This window comes from Lepidochelys kempii, chromosome 9 (genome assembly GCF_965140265.1).
Source record: "Lepidochelys kempii isolate rLepKem1 chromosome 9, rLepKem1.hap2, whole genome shotgun sequence".
NCBI classification, from domain to species: domain Eukaryota; kingdom Metazoa; phylum Chordata; order Testudines; family Cheloniidae; genus Lepidochelys; species Lepidochelys kempii.
This window is the reverse complement of record NC_133264.1, coordinates 4,074,140-4,097,265: the sequence shown is the minus strand read 5'-3', so window position 1 is coordinate 4,097,265 and position 23,126 is coordinate 4,074,140. Positions and strand designations below refer to the sequence as shown.

The 23,126-nt window shown below is 46.6% G+C and overlaps 1 protein-coding gene across 2 annotated transcripts in view; it reads left to right on the top strand.

Annotated features, from left to right (window-relative positions):
* The window catches only part of TP63 (tumor protein p63), a 131,849-nt gene that overhangs the window by 29,805 nt on the left and 78,918 nt on the right, over positions 1-23,126 (top strand). For both annotated transcript variants that reach the window (XM_073358732.1, XM_073358733.1), the window contains one exon: positions 211-343. In XM_073358732.1, coding sequence (XP_073214833.1) covers positions 211-343 — 133 coding nt within the window. The remainder of the gene's footprint in view (positions 1-210; positions 344-23,126) is intronic.

Sequence of the window (23,126 nt, the reverse complement as noted above, 5' to 3'; positions counted from 1 at the left end):
TAAGACTGTTGGCAAACACTCATGCTTTATCTGAGGGGTCCCTGCTTTCCACCATACTTGGCATAGGGATTGTCGGTGCTACCGGCTGGCAGACACTTGGCTGTTGGGGAAATTCTGGCCCCACTGAAGTCAAATGGGAGCTTTGCTGTCGACTTCAGTGGAGTCAGGATTTCGGTCATTGTTTTAATGACTCTCTTTTCTTCCTCTTAGGCCGATATGTTCAGTTCAGCCGATCAACTTGAACTTCATGGACGATACTTCAGACAATGGCCCTACAAACAAAATAGAGATCAGTATGGATTGTGTCCGGATGCAGGATGCGGATGGGAGCGACCCCATGTGGGTGAGTCTGTGTAAGCCTTTGCTCTGGGCCCTGTCTATGCTGCGGCACTAGCCCTGGTTCTGAATGGTGGCCTGACAGGCCTGTGGCTAACCCTTGGAGGTGCTCGCCCTGTGAAAGGCCTCGCTCCCCGGCGCTGATCTCAGGAGCCAGCTCTCTGCACCTTGCCTGGTGGCCCTGCTGGTGGAGATGTTTGCATTTGCGTTCTGTGGTGCCTCTGATTTGAAGCATTGCTGAGCGAGGGGGGCAGAGTCTGGGAGTGCAAATGGAAGGAAGGGCCAAGCAAAGCAGGTTTTGGAGGGATCGGAGAGGGAGCTCTCTGCAGCCCCTCATTCTTGCCCTCCAGCCAGCTCCTGCCGCAGGCTCTCTCCCCTGCTTACAGCGCACTTATGTGGGCTGAGGGTTTAAACACTGGTGGCTGCCGGTATCCGGACTACCCTGGCGCTCCCACTGGTGCCTTCACCAAGGGAGCAAGGCTAGAGGAGTGACAGCAGGAATTCTTTAACCGGACAAGCAGGGTAGTGCAGACACAGCCTGAAAACCTGGGTCCCTAGCCTGGTTATTGCTCCTCCCCTTCCACCACCCGGACAGGCAAGAGTAAACGGCGATTCTAATGAGATTTGGCCACCACTGTGTTTCACCAGCATGTTTGGTGGTGACGTGCAGGGGAGGCCTTGGTGGTGGCTGGTTTATTTGCCCTTGGTTCTTTCTCTTGGCAAGCGTTCTGGGGGCTGACAGTTCCCTGTGTCGCTTTACAGGCTGGAGAGGGGGGTCGTAGCATTTGCTGGCCATGCCCAGCTCCTGATTCTGCAGTCATGCCGTCTCTTCTCCTTGACTAGGACGCTCTGTGCCAAAACTTTCCACATGAGCAGGTCCTTTTTTGTTACACTGCAGCTTGGGTGTCTTTTCCCCCCGGACTTATGATTATTGCTAGAGTCAGCAGAACCAAGTTCTCCACTCCCTGTATTCCACCCACAGAATCCATAACAGTTAAGTCACAAGATCATTAGGATATTTATAGGCTAATCTTACAGGTTTCTAGTGCTGCGGCAGTCCACCATAGTGGCCAATTCGCATCCTGGCAGTGACCATCGTGCTTGTAATTCAGAGGCATGAGTCAAGGACCATGGGTTTCCAGGCCTTGTCTACTCCAGATCTCAATGCTGGAAGGTAGATTGTCCCATCAGGGAGGGTACGTGTCACAAAGCCCACACAGAATGGAGATCCTGCCTCTACCACCCACGAGGGGGCAAAGTTTGGCTGTTTCCTTGAAAGGTTGCAGGGGCCCCAAAAGGTTGGACAGTTCTGGTAAAATGGTGCCCTTAGAAAGTTCCTCCAGTCTGAAAGACTCTCCCTGTTCTATGGGGATTCCCCATCTATAAAATGGGAAATTTCATTAGAACTAAGCTGGTGGAATCGCTTAAAAGCATCGGCTGTATCTTTGTCAGCTTCCCTCCCACATCTGACTGGTTGAGTTCTTTGTGGCTTTGTTACAGAAGCCTGCGCAACTCCGCTTTCTGGTGCGGCGCTGCGTTAAGGTGACGCTGCCCTGAGTCCTCCTTCTAAGCCTCCCTCTCCTGTGTGATGGCTCACTGCAGCCCTTTGGAAAATCCTGTCTCCTGCTGGCTGAAGAGCGTTGCGATTGCTGTACACAGTGCAGCCTTCGCTATGATTTGGTTTTCTTGTTTTGGGTGGCTTTGATCTCTCCACCCTTCAGGGCACATATTTTCCAAGCTGCACTTAGGGGCTGGGTTGTGTGATTTTTCATTAATGTTAACGAATGTCATGGGGATATAGCACAGCACAGAGCTTTGTTGACAAGCTGCTTAATGTAATTCCGTGTAACTTGGTGCGTGGCTGTTGGTTCAAGCCCTTTAAGTGCTGCGTGCCCCTGTGTTAATTTATTAATGTACCAGAGTCTTCCAGTAAAGGAGAACAACTCCTTCGTTCAATCAAGTGTTATACAAAAGGCTTTACAAAGGAAAAAATGCATCTCAGACCTGTGCAAACAGCCTAGTTTTAAAATAGGGAAAGTTCTTTCTCCCTCTCCCCCCTGTAAATTAGCAAACAACACTTGACGGGTGACAATGCCGCATTGCAGAGAACTTGGTGTTTGCTTTGCTGTTTCTGGGGCGTGCGGAGGCTGCAGCTTGCTCTGGCAGAGAATGTGTAGCCTCGGGGCAGGTGTTTGCCATTGTTGTGTTTAATCTGAAATACCTTCTAACCCTGTATCTCCTCTCTTCCTGCAGATAGCTGCAGGGCAGTAGTTCTCCTAGCACCTGTCTCTCGCGTAACCTCGGCCATGTCACTTGAAGACACGAGGCGCTCTGTGCATCTGATCGGAGCGAAAGGGTTGAAGAGGGCAGATAAACACAAAGGAATGCTGTAGTAGCGGAGGTGCCATATGAGACTAAGCTTAAAACAGAGCGCTCTTTAATATATTGTCTTATGGGAAGATAAAGGCCAGCTTTCTGGCTGCATCTAAGAGATTTAAACTGGGGCAAAGTAAATAGATAAGGGCTTATCCAAAGGCAACATCTTTCATTGACTTTCCATAAGCTTCAGAGGAGGCTTCTGTCTTTTACATGTAGCGTATTAGTTTTTACTCCAATTAGCATTCTAAATTAGAAGCACCTTCATAACACTAGGGCACTTGGGTGCTAAAATAATTAAAAATCTCATTCTTTTACTCTAAGGCTTTCCGTCCAATTGGCTAAATGTGGGGTTTTTAAACCAGGGATAGGAACCCCTGAGCCCAAAAAGAGGGGGGGGGGGAATACAGTACAATAACTGCCCAGAGCTCTGCTGTTTTTAAAGTAGTCTGTCTCTAGTGCATGGGACTATTACTCTTCGATATTGTTTTAAGGCAAATGGCACCTCTGGTCTTGACTTGTTCGCTAAACAGACCTGCAGGCTGACTGTCTGCTCCCAGGGCTTTCTGTGCTGCTGCTGTGTCCCAGCAGATGGGCAAAGACTATTAGGATAGTTTAACAGAGCTGGGGCCTTTGGAGAAAGATACAAGGCCCTGCCGAAGAGAGTTGCTCATGTAAAGTGCATGTAAAGTGCACATGGCACGAGGTGTTTGGGTGCTAAATAGAGAGGGGCAGAGTAAGGGGCATTGTAATCCGATCGTGTGGTTACTCAGGATAGGTGTGTGCCCACCTTTGTGGGGAAGTTACTAAAGAAATAAGTGACTTTTACAGTTTCACTAGAGAGGAAGGATGGTTCAGTGTTTAGGGTGCTGGCTGAAGTCCTGGGTTCAATTCCCTGCTGTACTGTAGACTTCCTGGCGGACCCTGGGCAGGTTGCTTACTCTCTCTGGGCCTCAGCTCCGCAGTGTAAAATGGAGATTGTCGCACTTCCCTAGCACACAGGGTGTGATGAGGATAAATCCATTCAAGATTGCGAGGCACTTGGGTGCTATGGCAATGGGACCATAATAAGTCCCTTCGATAGCCAGGGCATCCCAGAAATGCGGAGTTTTAAGGCGGGATTTAGATGAGAAGGGGGCTGGCTGCGCTGGTCCTGCTGAGATGCCACGCTTCATACCTTTCTGAGCTTGAACGCTAAGTCTCCTCTCTGCTGTCCTGCTTCAAAACCAGCAGTAACTCCTCTGCTTGGGCACAACCAAGCTCCCCCGAGACAGAGTCCTGCCCGTGGGGGCCACATCAGGGAATGTTTTGGGCAGAGGATGTGGATTCCTAGGTGCTAAAGCCAGAAGAGACTATTATGGTCATCCGGTCTGACCTTCTGCATTACATAAGCCAGAGAATTTCATGCAGCGATTCCTGCATCCAACCCAGCACCTTGTGGCTGAACCAAAGCAGATCTGTAGAGAACAGAATTACAGAGGGGGCAAAAATTCTGACCTGGACTTTCCCACAGCTGGGACGTGTTTGTGTCCCGTCTGCGAATGGAAGACCAGGGAGCTACCCTGTGTTGGTTTATGTCAGTCGGTTGCGTTTGTAATCTAGTAGGGAAACAGAAAATGGAGAGAGATAAGGGGGAAAAAGTCCTCTGTTCCCGGTGGCAGTTGGTTGAAAAGGAAGCGACGTCTTCTCCCATGGAACCCAGACCTCCCATTCTCCTGCTCTGTTTTACAGTAGAAATGCCCTGTTCTTGGCATGCTTTTTTCAGAGGTGCTGGTGACCAGGGCTCTGCTCATATGAAAGGGAGCCGGAGGTGGCAGAGAGGGGAGCAGAACAGAATTTAGGGGGTTGGGTGTGAAATAACTCAGGTAGCATCCCTTCCCTTCCGCCCCCTTCTGTCTTGTGACTGGGTCCCTCACAAGCCCCAAAGGGAATGTCCTCCTTTCCCCTGTGTTTCTAAGACCCACAATTCACTTAGGTTGGGAAGTAACACAGTGGAGCCAAAGCTTGACTTCCCAAGAGGGTAGGAGCGTGCGGAGATGGAGGGACAGGGGTTTCACACTCTGCCAGGCATTCAGCATGGATGGGTAAGCAGGGAGGATGCTTTGGCTGGTGGGTTGCCCGCACGTTTCCTGTAGAGCAGAACGCTGTAGCAACCACCTCCTTCTATCTCCTGGGTTGAAAGCCTCCCCTGAGAGGAAAGGCTGTAGCTTGTGTTTCATCTGGACAAAGCCCGTGAGAACTGCTCTGGCATCGTTACGTCATACCTTGTGTAGCAGGAGTGCTGGTGGTATCTCCTGTCAGTGGCTGCCTCGGTCTATTGCTCACAGCTAAGACCTGTCTCTTCGTGCTGAAGGCCCAGCTGGGATCTCTGCTGCTCGCTGCAGGGGCTGGGCTCCTCATTACAATTGCCCCACATCCTGGCTGCACCTGGCAGGGACATGAGAGTGCTGATCATAGGTTGGTGTCTCTTGGATGTAATGTTGCTTCTCCGGTCAATTGGCCAGTGGTGTGCTATCAATGGCCTTTTGCTCTGATTTGTCACCATTGCAAGGAACTAGGAACTTTATTGATAGACACAGACACATGACCAAATGCTTCTGAGCTACAGCATCACGGGCGCTCTAGACCAGCGGCTCTCAACCTTTCTAGACTGCTGGACCCCTTTCAGCAGGCTGATTTGTCTTGAGTACCCCCAAGTTTCACTGCACTTAAAAACCACTTGCTTACAAAATCAGACCTAAAAATGCAAAGGTGTCCCAGCATGCTGTTACTGACAAATGGCTGACTTTCTCCGTTTTACCATGTAATGATAAAATACATCAACTGGAATATACATATTGTACTTGCGTTTCAGTGTCTAGTTTACAGAGTCATACAAACAAGTCGTTGTCTGTTTGAAACTTTAGTTTGTCCTAACTTTGCTAGTGCTTTTTATGGAGGCTTTGGTAAAACTATGCAAATATCTAAGTGAGTTGATGTACCCCCAGGAAGACCTCTGTGTACTCCCAGGTTGAGAACCACTGACCTAGACTATTGGGGAGCTCTCAAGCGGCTGGTACACCATCCAGGTAATACCGGTCTCTCTCTGGAGAACTCCTCTAGAGAACTGTCTAGCACCCAGTTTGTCATCTTTCTTTGAAACAGCTCACTCTTAACGTGGAAAAACTACTGTTTCCACCATAGCCCTCGAACTGGGAATTGGCCAGGGGGGTCTCTTCTGAGGGCCCTGATAAGCTCTACCCACTGGCAGCATGAATGCTGTTTGAGGTGATGTAGCTGGGGAAGGTGAGTTTATGACTCCCTCTCCCTCCGTGTACATACCTTCCCTGCATGCCCCTAAGCTAGCCTTCCTCCTGCGTGGGCCCCTTGCCGAACCAGTTCAGCAGAATGCCTTTCTACCGGCAGTCTCCTTGGTCAGAGCTTTCTTAGCGGGTTCAAAAAAAATCCCTGTTTTTAAATCCATCTTTCAGTCTCTGTGGAAACCAGGCTTTACTGCTGTCAGAATGTTCTCTGCTGGGCCTTTGTGCACGTGTTGTCAGCAGAGAAGTTTTCTTGCAATTGCAGTACCTTGCATCGCGTAGTCCTTGACGGTGTGCTCGCACTGTACATTCTGCCATACCTGCAACAAAGGGCTTGTCTATGCAACAAGTAACTGCGCGGCAAGCCAAGGTGGGAATCCACAGTGCGTCAGCTTCCTGCACAGAAACATCCCATATGGACGTTGCTACAGGACCGTGAAAGTCGCAGACTGCAGCTTGCTCTTGGGTAACAAACTGTGCTCCAGGGCTCTTTGTTTCGCACCCTGGCTTGCTGCGCAGTTACTCACTGAGTAGACAAGCCCAAAGAGAACTGCTGCAAAACTCTCCTGGGATTTACCCTATAATAACAGGCCATCAGTTCCAGGGTCTTCACACAGTGGCCTGTGCATCTTCCCTTCCCCTAGTCTTGCAACCTGTTCATATGGACTGTGTTCCTGGCTAATTGTAGTGCTGCATCACTGGTATAACAGCAATCAGAAGACTGGTTAGTAAACTAATTGTAGTTGCAATGTGGGATTGTGGATGCAGCATGAGTAGGATTGTAGCTGTTAGAGGGGTGGGGGGAATGTTTAAGTTGTTAAGATTGTTTCCCTCTCTGCAGACTCTCTCAGCCAGAATCATAGAAGATGAGGGCTGGAAGAGACCTCAGGAGGTCTTCTAGTCCAGCCCCCTGCTCAAAGCAGGACCGACCCCCAACTAAATCATCCCAGCCAGGGCTTTGTCAAGCCTGACCTTAAGGATGGAGATTCCACCACCTCCCTAGGGAACCCATTCCAGTGCTTCACCACCCTCCTAGTGAAACAGTGTTTTGAAACAGTGTTTCCTCAAAAAGAAAAGGAGGACTTGTGGCACCTTAGAGACTAACCAATTTATTTGAGCATGAGCTTTCGTGAGCTACAGCTCACTTCATCGGATTTCCCTTAGGACGGGGTGGCCAACCTGAGCTGGAGAAGGAGCCAGAATTTAACAATGTACCTGGCCAAAGAGCCACAGTAATACGTCAGCAGCCCCCCCTCCAATCCCAGCGCCTCCTGCCCACTGGCAGCCCTGCCGATCAGCGTTTCCCCCTCCTTCCCCGCACCTCCTGATCAGCTGTTCCGTGGCGTGCAGGAGGCTCTGTGGGGGGGGGGGAGCGAGGGCATGGCAGGCTCAGGGGAGAGGGTGGGAAGGGGTGGAGTGGGGGCAGGGCCTGTGGCAGAGCCAGGGGTTGAGCAGTGAGCACCCCCTGGCACACTGGGAAGTTGGCACCTGTCGCTCCAGCCCCGGAGTCGGTGCCTAGACAAGGAGCCGCATGTTAACGTCTGAGGAGCCACATGGGGCTCCGGAGCCACCGGTTGGCCACCCTGCATTAGGAACCCAAGAAGCTTGAAAGCTGAGAGTTTTGTGTTAAGTTCTAACTCCTGTAGTAATTAGGTCTGTCAGAGGGGTACTGGTATGACTTACTGGTGCAGCCCACCTGGATTGATTTCTGAACTCCGCTGTTGATCAGTTTATGGCCTGCAGAAGCCCATATGATGATGATCAAAGCAAGGTAAAATGTACCTTTTATATTCCACTATAGGAACCACAGTCCAGGACCTGAGTCCCCTTTTGTCACTTGCTGTACAGACAAGTAACAAAGAAGCCAGTCTCTGCCCTACACGTTGGGCAGGCTTCAGGAGGCAACAGATACTTAACTTTAAGCACATGAACAATCCCAGGGACCTCAATGAAAGTTAAGCACATGCTTTAAGTGCTTTGCAGGGTAAGAACTTTAGCAAGTGGAAGACAGAAGGCAGCTGACAGAGGTGTGAGATTGAAGGGCAAAGGGGAAGTGACTGTATACAAAGAGGTAGCTGCATTCTAGGGGCAGCTGGCTAATACAGGACGTACACCAATTGGCTCCAGGGGGCATGTCTGTATTGCAATAGTTGACTCAGATGTGATGTGTGCTTCCAGGGGCAGCAGTTGAAGCTGCTTCATCACAAAAGGGCACTGGAAGAGAGAAGCATTACGTAGCGCGACCAGCATGATGGGTAGATGAACCCAGATGGCTTGTGTGGTCCTCTTTTTCCATCCCTAAACATTCCAGGATTGACCACGGAAGGCTAGATGGGAAGCTTGCAGACCGTTCAGACGTTTGAGCAAACTTTTATTTGCACTGCTGTCTGTGTTCATGCATGAAAGGGTTTCTGAGGCTTGCCAAGTTTTTAATTCTTCTGCATGCAGATACATTTGTTTAGTGAAGGTTGAGATTATGCAAAAGTATTCCTGTAATGAGCAATCTTTTCCGCTTATTTTATTCATCTCTGGTGCCTGTGACCTCCCCTGCAACTCCTGTCTTGTTTTCAGCTGTATTTGTGAGCACTTCCCATTCAGCCTTTGCATTTTAATCTTACTGAATGTTTATCTTCTGCAACATATGTACCTCCAAACTCTGCTCACCAGGTTTGAAATGGGGTCACAGGTTCAAATCCAGAAAGGGTCAACTCTGCCTCTTCTGAGGCAGATACTTTGGGTACTAAGATTCTTTCTGCTTTGCATGGACTCCAAAGCTTCAGCGACGCTTTTGTTGTTGTTGTTAAAATATGTTTGCAAAGTTTCCCTTCCTCTCATTGCTGTCTGGCTGCTGCCCAGAGTCATTTGCATTTCTGTTTGTAAAGAGCTTTGGGGACGAAGGGTGCTCCTTAGGTGTAAAAATATTATCGCTCTCCTGAAATCTTACTTTTTTTAATACCAATATCTTGAAAGTTTTATTCAGTCTTGAATGGCTTTGGATTTGATGTGGACCTAAAATTATAGTACTGGGTTCAGATCTACGGAATTCCTACCATGCTTCCTTTGGATGACTTCATGGATGCACAGCGTATTCCTTGTGTGGCATGTACAGTATTAGATGCTGAACAATAAAAACGTTACATCTGACTGCAAGCTCCTTGGGACAGGGATTGTCTTGTCTTTGTGCATCCTGACTGCACCTAGCACACTGTGTGCACTTCTGGAGTGCAAACAATCCTAAATAAAACTAACTCCAGTTAGCTAAGAGCACCGTAGGTGTTCACTGTGGTTTACCCAGTTAAAGTAGCTGCCCTGGGGAACTGAGCGTCTAATGCAGTTTCATAAAATGAAGTAGGATTAAACATCAAAGAGAGAAGGGAGAGAAGATGGTGGGAACACAGCATTCAAAGCAATCCCATACCTCCTCTTTGAGTAGGATGGGTTCAGAACATGGGTTGAACAAGGTAATTTAGCTTCGCCAGTCTGGGGGCAGTGTTAGAAGCGTGAGTCGAGTGCCCTCGCTCAGCTTCTCCGGAGACTTGGAATAGATAGGAGTTGCTGTTCTAAGCAACCTCACATCCTGTGTCTACGCAAATAGTCTACCACCACCACAGCAGCAACCACCCTCCCAAAAAACTGATCTTCCTGGAGCAAGCAGGGTAATCTCCAAAATTTTCCATGATGCTGCATCTGTTAGGAAGCAATAACACTTACCATCTTCAGAGGGCTCCAGGAACATTAATCTAAAGTGATATTGATCTGCAAGCAACGAGCTCGGGGTGCTTTTGCTGCCAGTGTCTGGGAACTTGCAAAGAGGAAGCTTATACTGTTCATATAAGAAACTTAATATGCTGCTGTCTGTCCTGATTGGTAGGATCCATTCCCAGTTGTAAACATTGTTCCTCTTATTTCTCTTAAACATTTTAACTGGGTTAGAGCCCTTAAGTAGTAAATACCTTACTTGGCCTTAGGCAATTGAAGCTCAGACAAACCACTAAGTATGGTAGTACACAAATATAAGTGGACCGCAGCCATCCTGTTTCTCTTATAGTTTGTTTTCATTAGTTCATACTTACCTTGTAAGTTCATGTGGGGCTGGGGTGATGAGCAGGATGTTTCCTCATCGTTGACCTTGAATTAGAATTTGCAACCCGCTTGCCCAAATCAGAGTTTGTGTTCAAAAAGCTTTATTGGCAAGACCTGAGTATGGCCAGAGCATGAGACCAGGCTCCTAGCTTTGGGTCAGGGAATAGAAGAAACAGGGCGTCCAGCCTTGCCCAGGACGTGGGTTCATGGTGCAGTTGGTGTTTTATCCCTTTAGTCTATTTCATTGTTGTCCTGATCTCTAACCTACCCCGCACAATGCTGTCTGTTTCCTTTCTCCCCAGGCTAGGCGAGGTTTTTCCTTGCCACTTTTTAATGGAGACTCTGTTTTGAACCTTTGGGTTCTTTCTTGTGCCCCCTGAGGTTGTTGAGGCAGGAGTGAGAAATGTATCTGCACTGCAAAAATCCTAATTCGCTAGAGCTCATGCTCCATGTCATCTGTGCTCTGCCAGTTGTCAGCTGCACCTACTTTGTTCCTGTACCACGTTCCACACGGTGCCCTGTGCATGGCTTGACCTCCCTGAACTCTTCTGCAAGACACACTCCCTGCCTACGTTTAAGCATCTCTTGGAAACCCCTCTCCAGCCATTCTGCCAGACGTGAATCTAATTCACTTGTATTGTTCTTTTCATCTCTGTTTTGTGTACCCTTCCATCTGCCCTGAGTGTGAGATCCTTGGGGTGCAGGGACTCCTTGAGTGTCTGGCAAGTATCTCTCACATTTGGTAGGGCCCTACCAATATTCGCAGTCCATTTTGGTTGATTTCACACTCATAGGATTTTAAAAATTTCATTATTTCAGCTATTTAAATCTGAAATGTTATGGTGTTGCAATTGTAGGGCTTCTGACCCAAAAAGGAGTTGTGGGGGTAGGGTGGGGTCACAAGGTTGTGGCATTGCTACCCTTCCTTCTGCGCTGTTGCTGGGGGCGGTGCTGCCTTCAGAGCTGGGCAGCTGGAGAGCGGTGGCTGCTGGCCGGGAGCCCAGCTCTGAAGGCAGAGCCATCGGCAGCGCCGAAGGAAGGATGGCACGGTACGGTATTGCCACCCTTACTTCTGAGCTGCTGTCTGCAGAGCTGGGCCCTGGGTCAGCAGCCGCCACGCCCTTACCACCAAGTAAGGGTGGTAATACCGTGACTCCCCTAAAACAACCTTACACCCCCCCCCCCCCCCGCAACCCTCTTTTGGGTCAGGACCACCAGTTTGAGAAACTCTGGTCTCCCCCGTGAAATCTGTGTAGTATAGGGTAAAAGTGCACACAGAACCAGATTTCACAGTCCATGACGTGTGAATTTGGTAGGGCCCCACATATTGGGCTTTACTGTAAATAGGCCCCTGGCCCAATGTCCATCTCCCTGTGCTAATGCAGGTTTTTTCTCTATATGGAACCTTGCACACACCCCCGCCCCCCCGCAAAAAGTTCATCTGAATATCCGTTTGCTTGCATGGTCAGTCATGTTCCGTTCTGCGTGTTGAGTGCTGCGTTCTTTTCTCCGCTATTTCAAAAGGAGACTGCTAGGCTTGTCCTGCCACTACTGTACAACAGTGAATTTGGTAACATTTAAATTAACCAGGGAGCAAATTAAGATCGCAATGGCTGGGATGGTAAGTCAGTGTTAGGAGTAGATTAAGGAGCGATTCTGGCCTGTACTAATTAACCAGCTCTGAGGGACACCTTCGTTTCTGAGCACCTGCAGTGAATCTAAACCTGCCTGCAGGAAAAGGCATTTTCCATTGATGGGCATGTAATCGCATTAGCTTTAAAATATGGATTGCAGAAGATGAGTATGTGAACACCATCGTCTGTTTTGCTATATGGTGGTACGGTAACAAAAGTTTCATCTTGCATGTCTGGGATGAATGAAACTAAAGGAATAAAGTAAAATGAAAACAGACATTGACACAAAGTGGACTTAGTTAAATTAACCTAATTATGGGGAGAAAATGCGCAAAAAAAAAAAAAAAAATTGCCTGGGTTTGGCCTTTCTCCTGGGAAGGCCTCCTGTTAAAGAATTGAAAATAGGGATTGAACTTTAAATATTATTTTATAATAGTACCTACAGTGTCCTAGATGTTTTCCTAATGGAGCTGAAGGTGTGGTCTCTCCACTGAGGAGCACAGGATTCGAGGACAGACAGAGGTCAGTGTAATCCAGGGGACAGAGCACAGATCTGGGAATTGAGGCCTGTTCCCATCTCTGCAGCTGACCTGCTGCGTTGGCCATTGACAAGTCACTTCTCCTCTTTGTGCCCATGTCCCTGCTCATTTCTTTTGGCTCGTCTGTTTCGGTGGTTGTAAGTTCTCCGGGGCAGACGCTTGCTCTGACGAGATGAGGTTGTACAGTGTCTGGCACGGTGGGGTCCTAGGCTGGGCACTGTGGTAATACAGCGCATGAGAGTGGGTGAGGGGGTGGGCCAGTATTTGCAAAGTGAGGCTAAGTTAGTATATTTATGCTCTGACTGAAGCCCTAGTGATAAAATACATTTCCTGGATGCCCTCTCTTGCTATCTGTATTCCAGCAGCCCCTGGAGTGGCTCTGGGCAGGGCCCTCTTGCTGTGCTGAGACTTTACAATGTAAGGAGAGAACAGGAGACAATCGGTGGATACGATAATCAAGTTGGGTGGGGGAGAACACGTGGTAACAGTGAGATGGTTCCAATGAGTGCAATAAGCACGTAAAGCTCCATAGACTTCAGCGGGGCCAGGTTCAAGAGAAAAGGGGCATACCCCAGCTAGGAGCATGCGTCCCAGTGTGGGTGGGTACACACGTAGCTCCGCTCTAGCTAGCGCACTAAGAATAGCCATGTAGCCAGGGCGCCTGGGCGGGGCTCGGGTTAGCTGGCTGAGTACAAACCCACCCGCCTGCTCCCCAGCTGCAGCGTAGACATACCCAAAGAGACTAAAATCATTGCAGCCGATGTCTCTTCCTTTGTATCGGATTGACAAATGACTGGTTTGCGGAAAGTTGGCCAACCAGGGGGCACTGGTTAAAAACGAATCCATTGCCAGAACTTTGATATCAGCTGTGCATTTCCTGTAAGTAATCTGTAACTTATCCCACCCTCGCTGTCCTGGCTTCCCCTTATCTTGTATAAGTGACACCCTGATGCTTAGGTAAGAGAGAACCTGGCCTTGTCAACAGTTACTCTTTATTTTTAATAAACAAAACCAAACCAAAGAACTTTCTCTAATCCGTCACCACCCTCTGCTCTTCCTTCTTCCCCTTTGTTTAGATTATCCTTTTTTTATCCTCCGCAAGAACCTGCATCTCATGGCATGACATATATCCATACCATTTGTTACAGCAGTCTTTTGTGTACATCAGGGAGGCTCTTGTGAGAGTGACTGGCGCAGCATAACTGCTCATGAGAGGTGTGGCTTGAATGGGGAAAATTTCAGCCTTGCAACTTTGCAATGATAGGGTTGTTTCCCTTTTCCCAAAGGGCCTGACACGTCATTCCATGTCTGCAGGGGGAGTCTGGTTTAATGGTTAGTGCAGGCTGGGAAGTCAGTTGACCTGGGTGCTCATCAGCCACAGAATTAATGTGTGACCTTGGGCAAGTCCATTAGCTTCTCTGTTTCCATTCTCAAAATAATTGCCTAGCTTACAGCAACGCTGGATACTTAATGCATTAAATGTTTGCAGAGCACTTTGAAATCTTCAGATGAAAGAGGTGACCAGGCGCCAAGTATGATTACTGCAGTGGCAAACTGCTGCTGAGGTCTTGGAGGCTTTGCCTGCAGAATCGCTCGACAGTTGGGCCACAAAAGCCTATTTCAGCAAAAAATAAGCTTTATTTCCACACCATAGCGCTCAGAACCTTTTTAACAGTTCCATAGACTTGTGGTGGCTTCTGTGCCGTGAAACCCTGCTACAATTTTCTGGGCAGCTTGCTTGCAAAGATCTTTGTTCTCACCTAGGACTTGCTATCCTTTCAGTCGTGATACACTACTTAGAGACTACTTTAAAAGAATTTAGCATGGCAGTGCTTTGATTTATTTGCACAAAAATCAAGGAATAATAGGAATGTCAGAAATAGAATACAAGGAACACTTTCTGTTGATTAAATTCTGGGTGCTATCCAGGGATGCCAATTACAGTCATATGTTGTAGGTACTGTATGTAACATAAGCCTGTGTCACTCAGTACTAAATAGTAATAGTAATAGTAATACATACCTATAATAGTAATAGTAATACATACCTATCTATCATGGGCCCTGTGGTATTCCCAGTGGGAGCAGGCTCCACTTCCAAGCCTTGTCACTGCAGAAAAGGGGCTGGAGGTTTTTTGATTGTGCAGGGAAATGGAAAGGAATGAAGACCTTGCGTAATCTTGGCTGCGTAATTGAGCCATTCAAGAGGAGTGTCTTGCTCCTTATTAAAAAGGGCTCAAGAGCTGTAGAGCAGCCTCCTCAGGGGCTGTGCCTACCCTTCCTAAACCAATATTGCAAATCTGTTGTGAAGGAACTGGTTTTGTTTCACAATTTTCCCCTCTGCAGTGTTATCTCCCAACACGATCCTATTAACACTCTAATTAGCCCTTGAGGCATTCTGTGGAGATACCAGACTGTAACAGCTCAAATAGGCAGCGTGTGCAGATGTTTACCCATGGTCAGAGGGCAGGCCTGTTGTGACAGCCAATTGGGGAAGGCGTACTGCTTTGGGGAGGGAAAGCTGAGAGATCCTGTGGGTGTAAACCGGTTGCAGAACTGCTTTACCTTCAGTGAATCTCAATTTTTCCTCTTATTTGAGCATAAGCTTTCGTGAGCTACAGCTCACTTCATCGGATGTAGCTCATGAAAGCTTATGCTCAAATTTCTTAGTCTCTAAGGTGCCGCAAGTCCTCCCTTTCGTTTTGCAAATACAGACTAACACGGCTGCTACTCTGAAACCAATTTTTCCTCTGGAACTTGCAAAAGTGATTGTGTGTGTCGCAGGTTGCGAGCAAAGTGCAGTTTGAGATTTTGTGAAGGGAGCAAGGATTGCTCTGACTTTTGAATTTTAAAGACTTGGGGATGTACGGCTTGCTTGAAATCTGGTACATTTTCAAAACTGCTTTAAAAGCAGTCTTGCCTATTACACCTACCCCTAACCCCTTAGTCCCCCTGCCAATTCTTGTGTCCGTACAACCCCATTCTCCTGTCATCCAGTTGTGTTCTCTCCCTTGATGCTGTGGGGGAAGACACACATACTTAAGGAGAATTGACTGTGGTGAAACTGACTGTACGCCAAGTTCTGTCAAGTGCACCAATGGAATAAAATGGAGAGTGGCTTCCTCTAATCTTTTTGAACTGTAGCCATTGCAGGTCCTGATCCTGCAGCTTCTTGTGTGGGCACAGCAGCCTGTCCATGTATGTAGCCCTACTGAAAAGAGTCTACTCGTGCGCCAAAAGTTGCAGGATCCGAAGATGTTACTGGTAACATTAGAGGGTAAAGTGCTTTCTCACAAAGGTGTAATCTTTCTGTAGTTGATTAGGTCTTTTTTAAAAAAACAAAACACAACTTAAAGAAGAAAAATCTTTGGGTTACTCATATTGCCTTAGCTCAGAGGTTTTCAACCGGTGGTCCACAGACCCCTTGAAGTCTGCAGACTATACCTAAGATTTCCAAAGGGGTCTGCATCTCTTTTGAAATTTTTTAGGGGTCTGCAACTGAGAATGCATCGGATGAAGTGAGCTGTAGCTCACGAAAGCTTATGCTCAAATAAATTTGTTAGTCTCTAAGGTGCCACAAGTACTCCATTTTCCTTTTTGCAGATACAGACTAACACACAGCTGCTACTCTGAAACCTGATAAAAGGTTGAAAACCACTGCCTTAGATGGAGATATTTCTCTTATGCTTTATGCTGTTTCTTTACTTTTTTTGCTCTTCAACTTGGCTTGAACAATGAAAATAAATTGATTGGATTTGCTTCTGTTTCTAATAAGTTTCACTTCTCAGTTTGCATTTGTATAGTAGGATAGGTACATACTTACAAGAAAATTTTTCACTGGGGAAGTAAACCTGTGAAAATATTTCATAACTTTTTAGTTCCTCCACCCCCAAACTATTTAATGGTGTCTCATTTTAAGCATTCAGTGGTTATCCAAAGGAGGTAACAAACCAATGTAGTTTCTTTTTTCCTTCCTTTTATCTAAACCTACATTTGTAAATGCTGCTGAGCTGAGCTGGTTTTACCATTCTCCTGAAGGGCTTATCCACAAGCTAGTTTGTGAAATTAAGTGGGGAGATGTGAGTAGTTTTTGCTTTGATCTGCAGGAAGTTCATGCTGAACCACCTAATAGGCACACACACACCCCGCTACAAGAACTTGCATAATCATTTAATTGTATTGTCATCAGGCTTCTGAGACTTGTCTGTGACACTTGCCGTTGTGGCTGAAAGCACTATCACTTTAGACTTCAGGAAGGGATAATGCTACAGTGAAGTCTGATTCTTAAACAACAACAACAACAACAAACGTGTTTTATAATCCACTCCACGCTATCTGGACAGTGGGGAAACAGGAGAACTTGAATAAAGAGTTTGACTTGGCTGATGTCACACTTGCTTCAGAAGGTTATACATTCACATACAGAACCAGGACTCTGGCTTTAATAATGAAGCTGTGCAGTGTGCTATAAAGCTAGAAGCAGTGTACTTTGGATGACGTGTTAAATCAAGGTCTCTTCTGAGTCTGCGTATCGTGTCCATCCAGGTAAAATGGCTTCAGATGCTTTCTAGAAAGACCAAGGAATGATGCTGTCAGTATTCTGGCTGAACTGTCAAAAGTGACTAGTGCAGGTTTTTGCACCAAAATTTTGGGACACCCAGCCTGAGACCTCTTATAGGGTCCTGACTTTCAGAGGGTGGATGATTGGCACTTTTTGAGAATTGGGCTCACTTAAGGTGTCAAGTTGAACATCCACAAACTGAAGTGCTAAAATCACATCACTTCTGAAAGCTTAGCTCAGCCTCTTTGGCACTTTGGGTTTCCCCACCCCCCTCAAAAGAACAGATGAACTGGAGCAAAAAACCCAAAGTATTGAACAAGAATATTCTGACCTTAACGCACAGAACATCGCCCCTTGAAAATCCCTCTAGAAAGCTGTGGTCTGTAGATAAGCACCTTGGTAGCATTCACTTCTCTTCAAAGGGCCTGCTAAGTATATTGCTGTATAGTAATCTAATCAGAGCTAATTTTAGAGGCAAAATCTCCTCTCTCTCTCCCCCCCCCCTTTTCCCCCACAACCCCCCGGTTAGTTCTGCACAGCCAACAGGGGATACAGGAGATTATACTGTATTCCATTCTGTCTCCTGCATTGTCATAAGAATGGTCCACTTGATTCAGATTTCAGGAGGTTTATTTCTAATGATAACATAAGAGGCAAAAAGATCAAGCCTTGATCTTTCACTGCCTGGGGGCAGGGGAAGCGGGTACAAGCTGCTAGCTTAAGGAAAAAGTGTGTGTGTGTGTGTGTGTGTGTGAGGGGGGAAAGCATCCTGTAACTTGAGCGTATTTGATCTGAAGCAGAGAAACCATAAACATGACATGCCCACAATGCTGTTCTGACTGCAGCCATTCTGTCCCAAGGTAGCTAAGCATGTATGTCCTGTGGTTACAGTTTGAGGCCCTGACTCGCTGTCATACTTGTGCATTCCATGTGACTCATCGGGTTTGCCTCATGCCACAGTGGTGTGTGTCTGCCTTTGTCACCTGCTGACTTTACCTTCCCCAGAAGCAGAGCGGAGAGGGGTGTACGTCCAGCTGTTCCTCTGTGACAGCTGTGCAGAGAAGACTTCTCCCCCGGTGCTGTCGGAGCCAGTGCAGGTGTGGGGGATGCAGTGCTGACTAGCCAACGCCATATATTTGTGCTATATCTTATATGCCCAGAAGAACTGCAGGCAGCTGTGGATACCTTATATTACCTCTAGGTAAATCCAGAGCTGACTGCGGCACCCTCTGTTACTCCTAGACTTTCTCTTCCAAGAAAGACTTTTGTTCCTCTTCACTATTGCTAGGTTCTGAGAACACATCACATTCTGCTAATCTGCAAAGGGGTTGTATGTGTGGGACCCATTTGCACTCATATTCATATAAGCAATGAAGTACTTTTCAGTGTCTCTCACCTCCTCCTCCCCACCCCCGATGATTGGAATTGATGAGGTGTCTGAGGCTGGGTGATTCTCCCAAGGAGATGCACAGAATTAGTGGCAGAGTTGGGAATAGAAACAGTTTCCTAAACCAACCACTAGACAATACTTAAGCAGTCAGTGCTTACCTAATAGTTAGCTCTCCTGTATCTGTTACTGAACAGTACCGGATACTTCAGACAAAGGATACCATCTCTCCATAAACCACGGTGCCAGTCTTGCAGCCCTGTTTGGAATCCCTTACTCTCCTCACATACGCTCCTGCTGGTTGTTCTCTCAAGCCTTGAAGCATGAGGTTTGACTTCAGTGTGAGCAGTCGCAGCCTGGAGAGAAGTCATCAGTTGGCTGTAGGTCTATTAGTGACTCCTAGACATAAAAATCCAGGAGCACTGTAATTATATTTCAAAGGCAAGCAGTTCTGTCTCATCTGGACTCTTGTAAAAAAGTGTGTTTATTTTCTCCCCCGACACACCTTATAACTGCTCTTTCAAAAGCAGGCCAAGTGAGTTTTCTTTCCATGTATTCTCCACAAACAGCCTGTTCACGTCGTGGCTAGATGTCTGTGTGACAGACTCCCTGTGTTCAAAGAGTGGCATTTTCAGTAAGGCCGATGTGGAGTGCAACCCTGCTCCCATTAAGGCAAACTAAGGCTGAGCGCATTTGGCAATCCCAGCTGAGATCCACAAATGGGAACTTTGGAACCACCAGCCTGTGCAAGTCGGCAGGGTTGCTGTTCCCGTAGGTCCCCTGTTACTTCCAAAGTCGGGGCAGTAGTCTGCCTTTTTATTTATTTTTTTTTTTTCTGAGCCAGGTGGCAGCATGGTAACTTCCTCTCCTTCCTCCGGCACAGACAGGCCCGGGAGGGCTGAGTGAGGATCACATAAGCCAGGCCGTAAATTCCTATTTGTGTGTGTTAAATATTTAATAAATCCTGCTGTACAGAGCATCCAGGTGCCTTCTTGCTTTTGGGTGTCCTTTAAATTATTTGAACAATATGCTTCTGCTGCGGAGTAGCCAGATTTTAGGATTCTCCCAGGGCAGTGCTCAGAGCCAGGAGACCATTTGGACTAGCTGCTTGTAAACATTTTTTACATTTGAGTTTTTGGAGTATTTTTATGGCCTATTACACTTATGGATGGGGGGGAAGGGGGAATATAGGGTACAAAGGAGTTACCTAAAGCAATCGCAGATAAGGGGATGACAGGTTTTGGCATTTAGTTGGTGCACTGCATGCCCGCTGCCACTTTATTGTCTGCAAATGCTTTTAGGTTATCTGTTTGCATATTTGTGTGTGTGTGTGAGAGAGAGAGAGAGAGACACACACACACACACAGAGTGAGGTTCTTAGTACTTCTGGGGGGATGGATTTTAACACCGTGATCCCAGGCCTGGCCATTTCTCTGTGTTACTATTTGAGATCTGAAAATCTGGAGCACCTCCCGAGTGTTTTGGGAGCCGGAGTGAAAAAATCTGTTTGAGAAAAAATCCCTGAAAATCTCAGCAGTAAAGAAAAGAGCTGCTCTGAGAAGCTTCTCTTGAACGCACCCATGTTTTTTTTTTTTTTTTCCTTCTTTCTTTGAGCTTCCAATTTCATATAAAAGTGACAGGAGAAAGTTGTAGTTTCCTTTCTTCTCTCTCCTGTTCTCTTCCCCCCACCCCCCTTCCCTTTTTAGAGATTGGTGATAAGGAATTCTAACTACTTAATGAGATGGGAGAGGCCTCTCTCCATTGGAGTGGAGGACTCCAGGTGGCACTTTGACAGATTGGACAGGTAAAGCAAAAGAGCCCCACCTTCTGCTCCTTGCTTATAGTTGGGTCTATATAAGGGAAACTTAAATTATTCAGAGAGGCACACTCTGAGTCCTGTTATCTTCCAAGTAGAATCACATTTTTAGGGTTTCATAGGGGGTGGGGGGTATTTGTCAAAATCCTGGAGCCAGAAGAGAGGACAGCGGCATTGCTGAATCTGACTGCTAACATGCTGTACCTGGAAAACAATGCCCAGTCCCAGTATAGCGAGGTAAGGATTTTAGGGGGTTTGTTGGCAAACTTGTATTATCGCTTGGCCGCTACGGTGATCTCGGGGCTGGCTATGGAGCATGTATTTGATTTTGAATCTTCTTTCTCTAGCGAATGGCAAGCTTGCGACTTGCAAGGCTAGGCGCTGGAATGAAAATGAAGTTTGTCCAGGCTTAAATTTGGGACAATAAACCCTGCAGTTCAGTGGGGGGACTACTTATAAGCAAAATAACTTTTCCTGGCAAAGTGAGGCAAAGCAGTAGACCTACTGTATTGAATACACACACACACACGTGTGTTCATGTGGCTGTATGAACAGTGCCTGTGTTGACTTAGTTGTGACTTATTCACTCTTCTGTGATTGCCAAAATTGACACTCATTGTGAAAAGTGGATAATGTTTAGGGAACAAACCTAAGTGCATTACAAATATCCTAAGTTACCATTTAAAATCATAAATAAACAGAGGATCTCTGATGGGAAAACTTGCTAGAATCCCCACTGGTAACTCTCTTAACTTTTGTATTCTTAATATTTTCTCTTCCAGGTTACACAAGTGAGACATTTATACGATGAATCTATGTAAACAATGTATGTAGCGAGAATGCATGTAATTGTAACCTATTGAGATGTTTTGATTTGCGTAGGCAAAGGCATTCGTGACATTTGGGCACTTGATAGAAGCATAAAAATAAAATGTGTTTAACTGATCTGGGGAGGGAAAGAGTAACGCCACGTACTGTGAGACTTGGAGGAAGTTACCTGGGTTTGAGGGAGCTGCAGCAGCAGCATTCACTTACATTCCCCGGGGAGAGCAGCTGTGTTGACACTCACCAGAACGGGAAGGGAGCGAAAAGCTCCACGGAGGGCATTTCAGATGCAAGCGGTTGGTGCTGAGTGCCCCGGATATTAGACCTGCAGCAGACAGAAGCTCAGTCATTTGGAAAAACAAAACAAAAGCCAGTCTCAGGGCAGGGGGTGATAGGAGAGGTGAGAGTCAAGGAAGAAGGGCACACTGTGTGTACTCTCGGGGGTTCGCGCACTTGGTGTGTGCAAATACATAAGGCAAGAAAAGGCGACTTGGGAAACTCATTGGATTCAGTTTACAAAGTCTTCAGTGATGCGCTTTCTAATAGAGGATAAACATTCAGTGCTTAATACAGTCTTGTTCATTTCCTCCACACATTAGATGACTGTCTGACCCATTGGATTATATTTTTGTTTCCTTCTAGGTTAATTATAAACTCTTGTTGCCTGTGCAGAGAGAACCTTTCCGAGATCATGTCTGCTTGGCACTGTGGCATTGTTTGGGTCTTAACACTATCTGATCAACTTTCGCTGAATAGCAGTGGTAGGGTTGCAGACTCCATACGGTTGACTTGCTGGGCTGGGCTGTCAGAAGCTATGCACTAGCTGTTCTTGAACAGTTTAAATGCTGTTCATCATAGCTGTGGTCAACACGGGGTTTTAAAGGCTTCAGCTGTTTTTAGCTTTGAGCATAAAGCAATGAATTTTTGTCCACTGAAGTGTTCCATGTTGTGGGGAGTAAAAACAGATGACCATGGATTTTCAACAGTGGGTTCATTCTTTCTCCAACAGAAAATAATAAATCTGTGAGATAATTGGGGGTTTATTATTATTATTATTATTATTATTGCTTTAATTTTTAAAATTCAGTTTCTGTGGTATACAGCCCCCACTGCTCTACATGATTTCCATTTAAAATGCAGGGAATTTGGGATGCTGGGGGATAGTTGTTGGTTTTTTTGTTTTAAAGAAGGGAATCTGTAGGGACTACTGAGATTTTAAGGAGCCAGGGGAGACAAGGTGGAGGAAAACCAGGGGAATGCATATGGAAAACTAAGCTGCCAATAGTATTTTTGGATAAAACTGGCCAACATTGTTTGAAATATATTTTTAAAAAATGAATCTTTAACTGAGATGTTTTTCTCCATTGCAACCCATTGTGTCTTTGGCATCTCTGTGATGAGGGGTGAGTCTCTCCCCCCCCCCTTTCATTCTTTTTAAGGACATGGGGTTTGTCTCCCTGTCCCAAAATGTCTCATTACAACCCTTCTTCCACTCGTTGTTGCAACACTTATTGCATGTGTACTGCCCTGTAGCTAACTGTTGGACTAGTTCTGCCTTCTGCAGAGCACACGGGAGTTGGCAGTGTATGCTGTATACTCCACCTTGCAGCTTGAGAGCTAACTGTTGCATAAGACATGACGAAGGCCAGTGTTGTAGAAAGACCATTGTAATGGCTATTAATTGAAAGCATCACTTAATAGGACATTGGAGTGCCTTAGAGCAATCTTCCCTATAAATGTTGGAAAAACAGATCATCAGACGTCCCCCAAACAAGTGAAGGCTTGTTAGGAAATGTTGCAGGTGGGATGGGAATAGCTGTTAAATGAGTGTGACAGGTCAGTGAATCATAATCATCTAACTTGGGAAAAGAAAATGAAATTAAGATAGGTCACAGCGTCCATCTAATCCGGCATCTCCAGATCCATTGTGTTTTCATTCCTTGGAGCATGCAGAGGAGGGGGTGGAAGTGGTTGTAACAAAGAAGTGAAGCAATGTTAATAATGCTGAAAGAGGGAGATGAGAATCATTCTATATATAAATGGAGGACAAATTGTAGTTTTAAGAGTTGGCTGAGCAAATGACACCTCTGCGAGTACTTAAAGAACATTTGTTGTATGCACTTCGCAGAGGGGCGCATGTCGAATGTCAAACTCTCCGCCCTAAGAGCACATTTGCAAACTGTATGTAGCACAAAACAGATTAGCCCAAGTTTCAGGGTCCTTCCTGCTAGCGTTGTGGCTGTGGTGACAGCAGGAGGGGATGATTGAGGC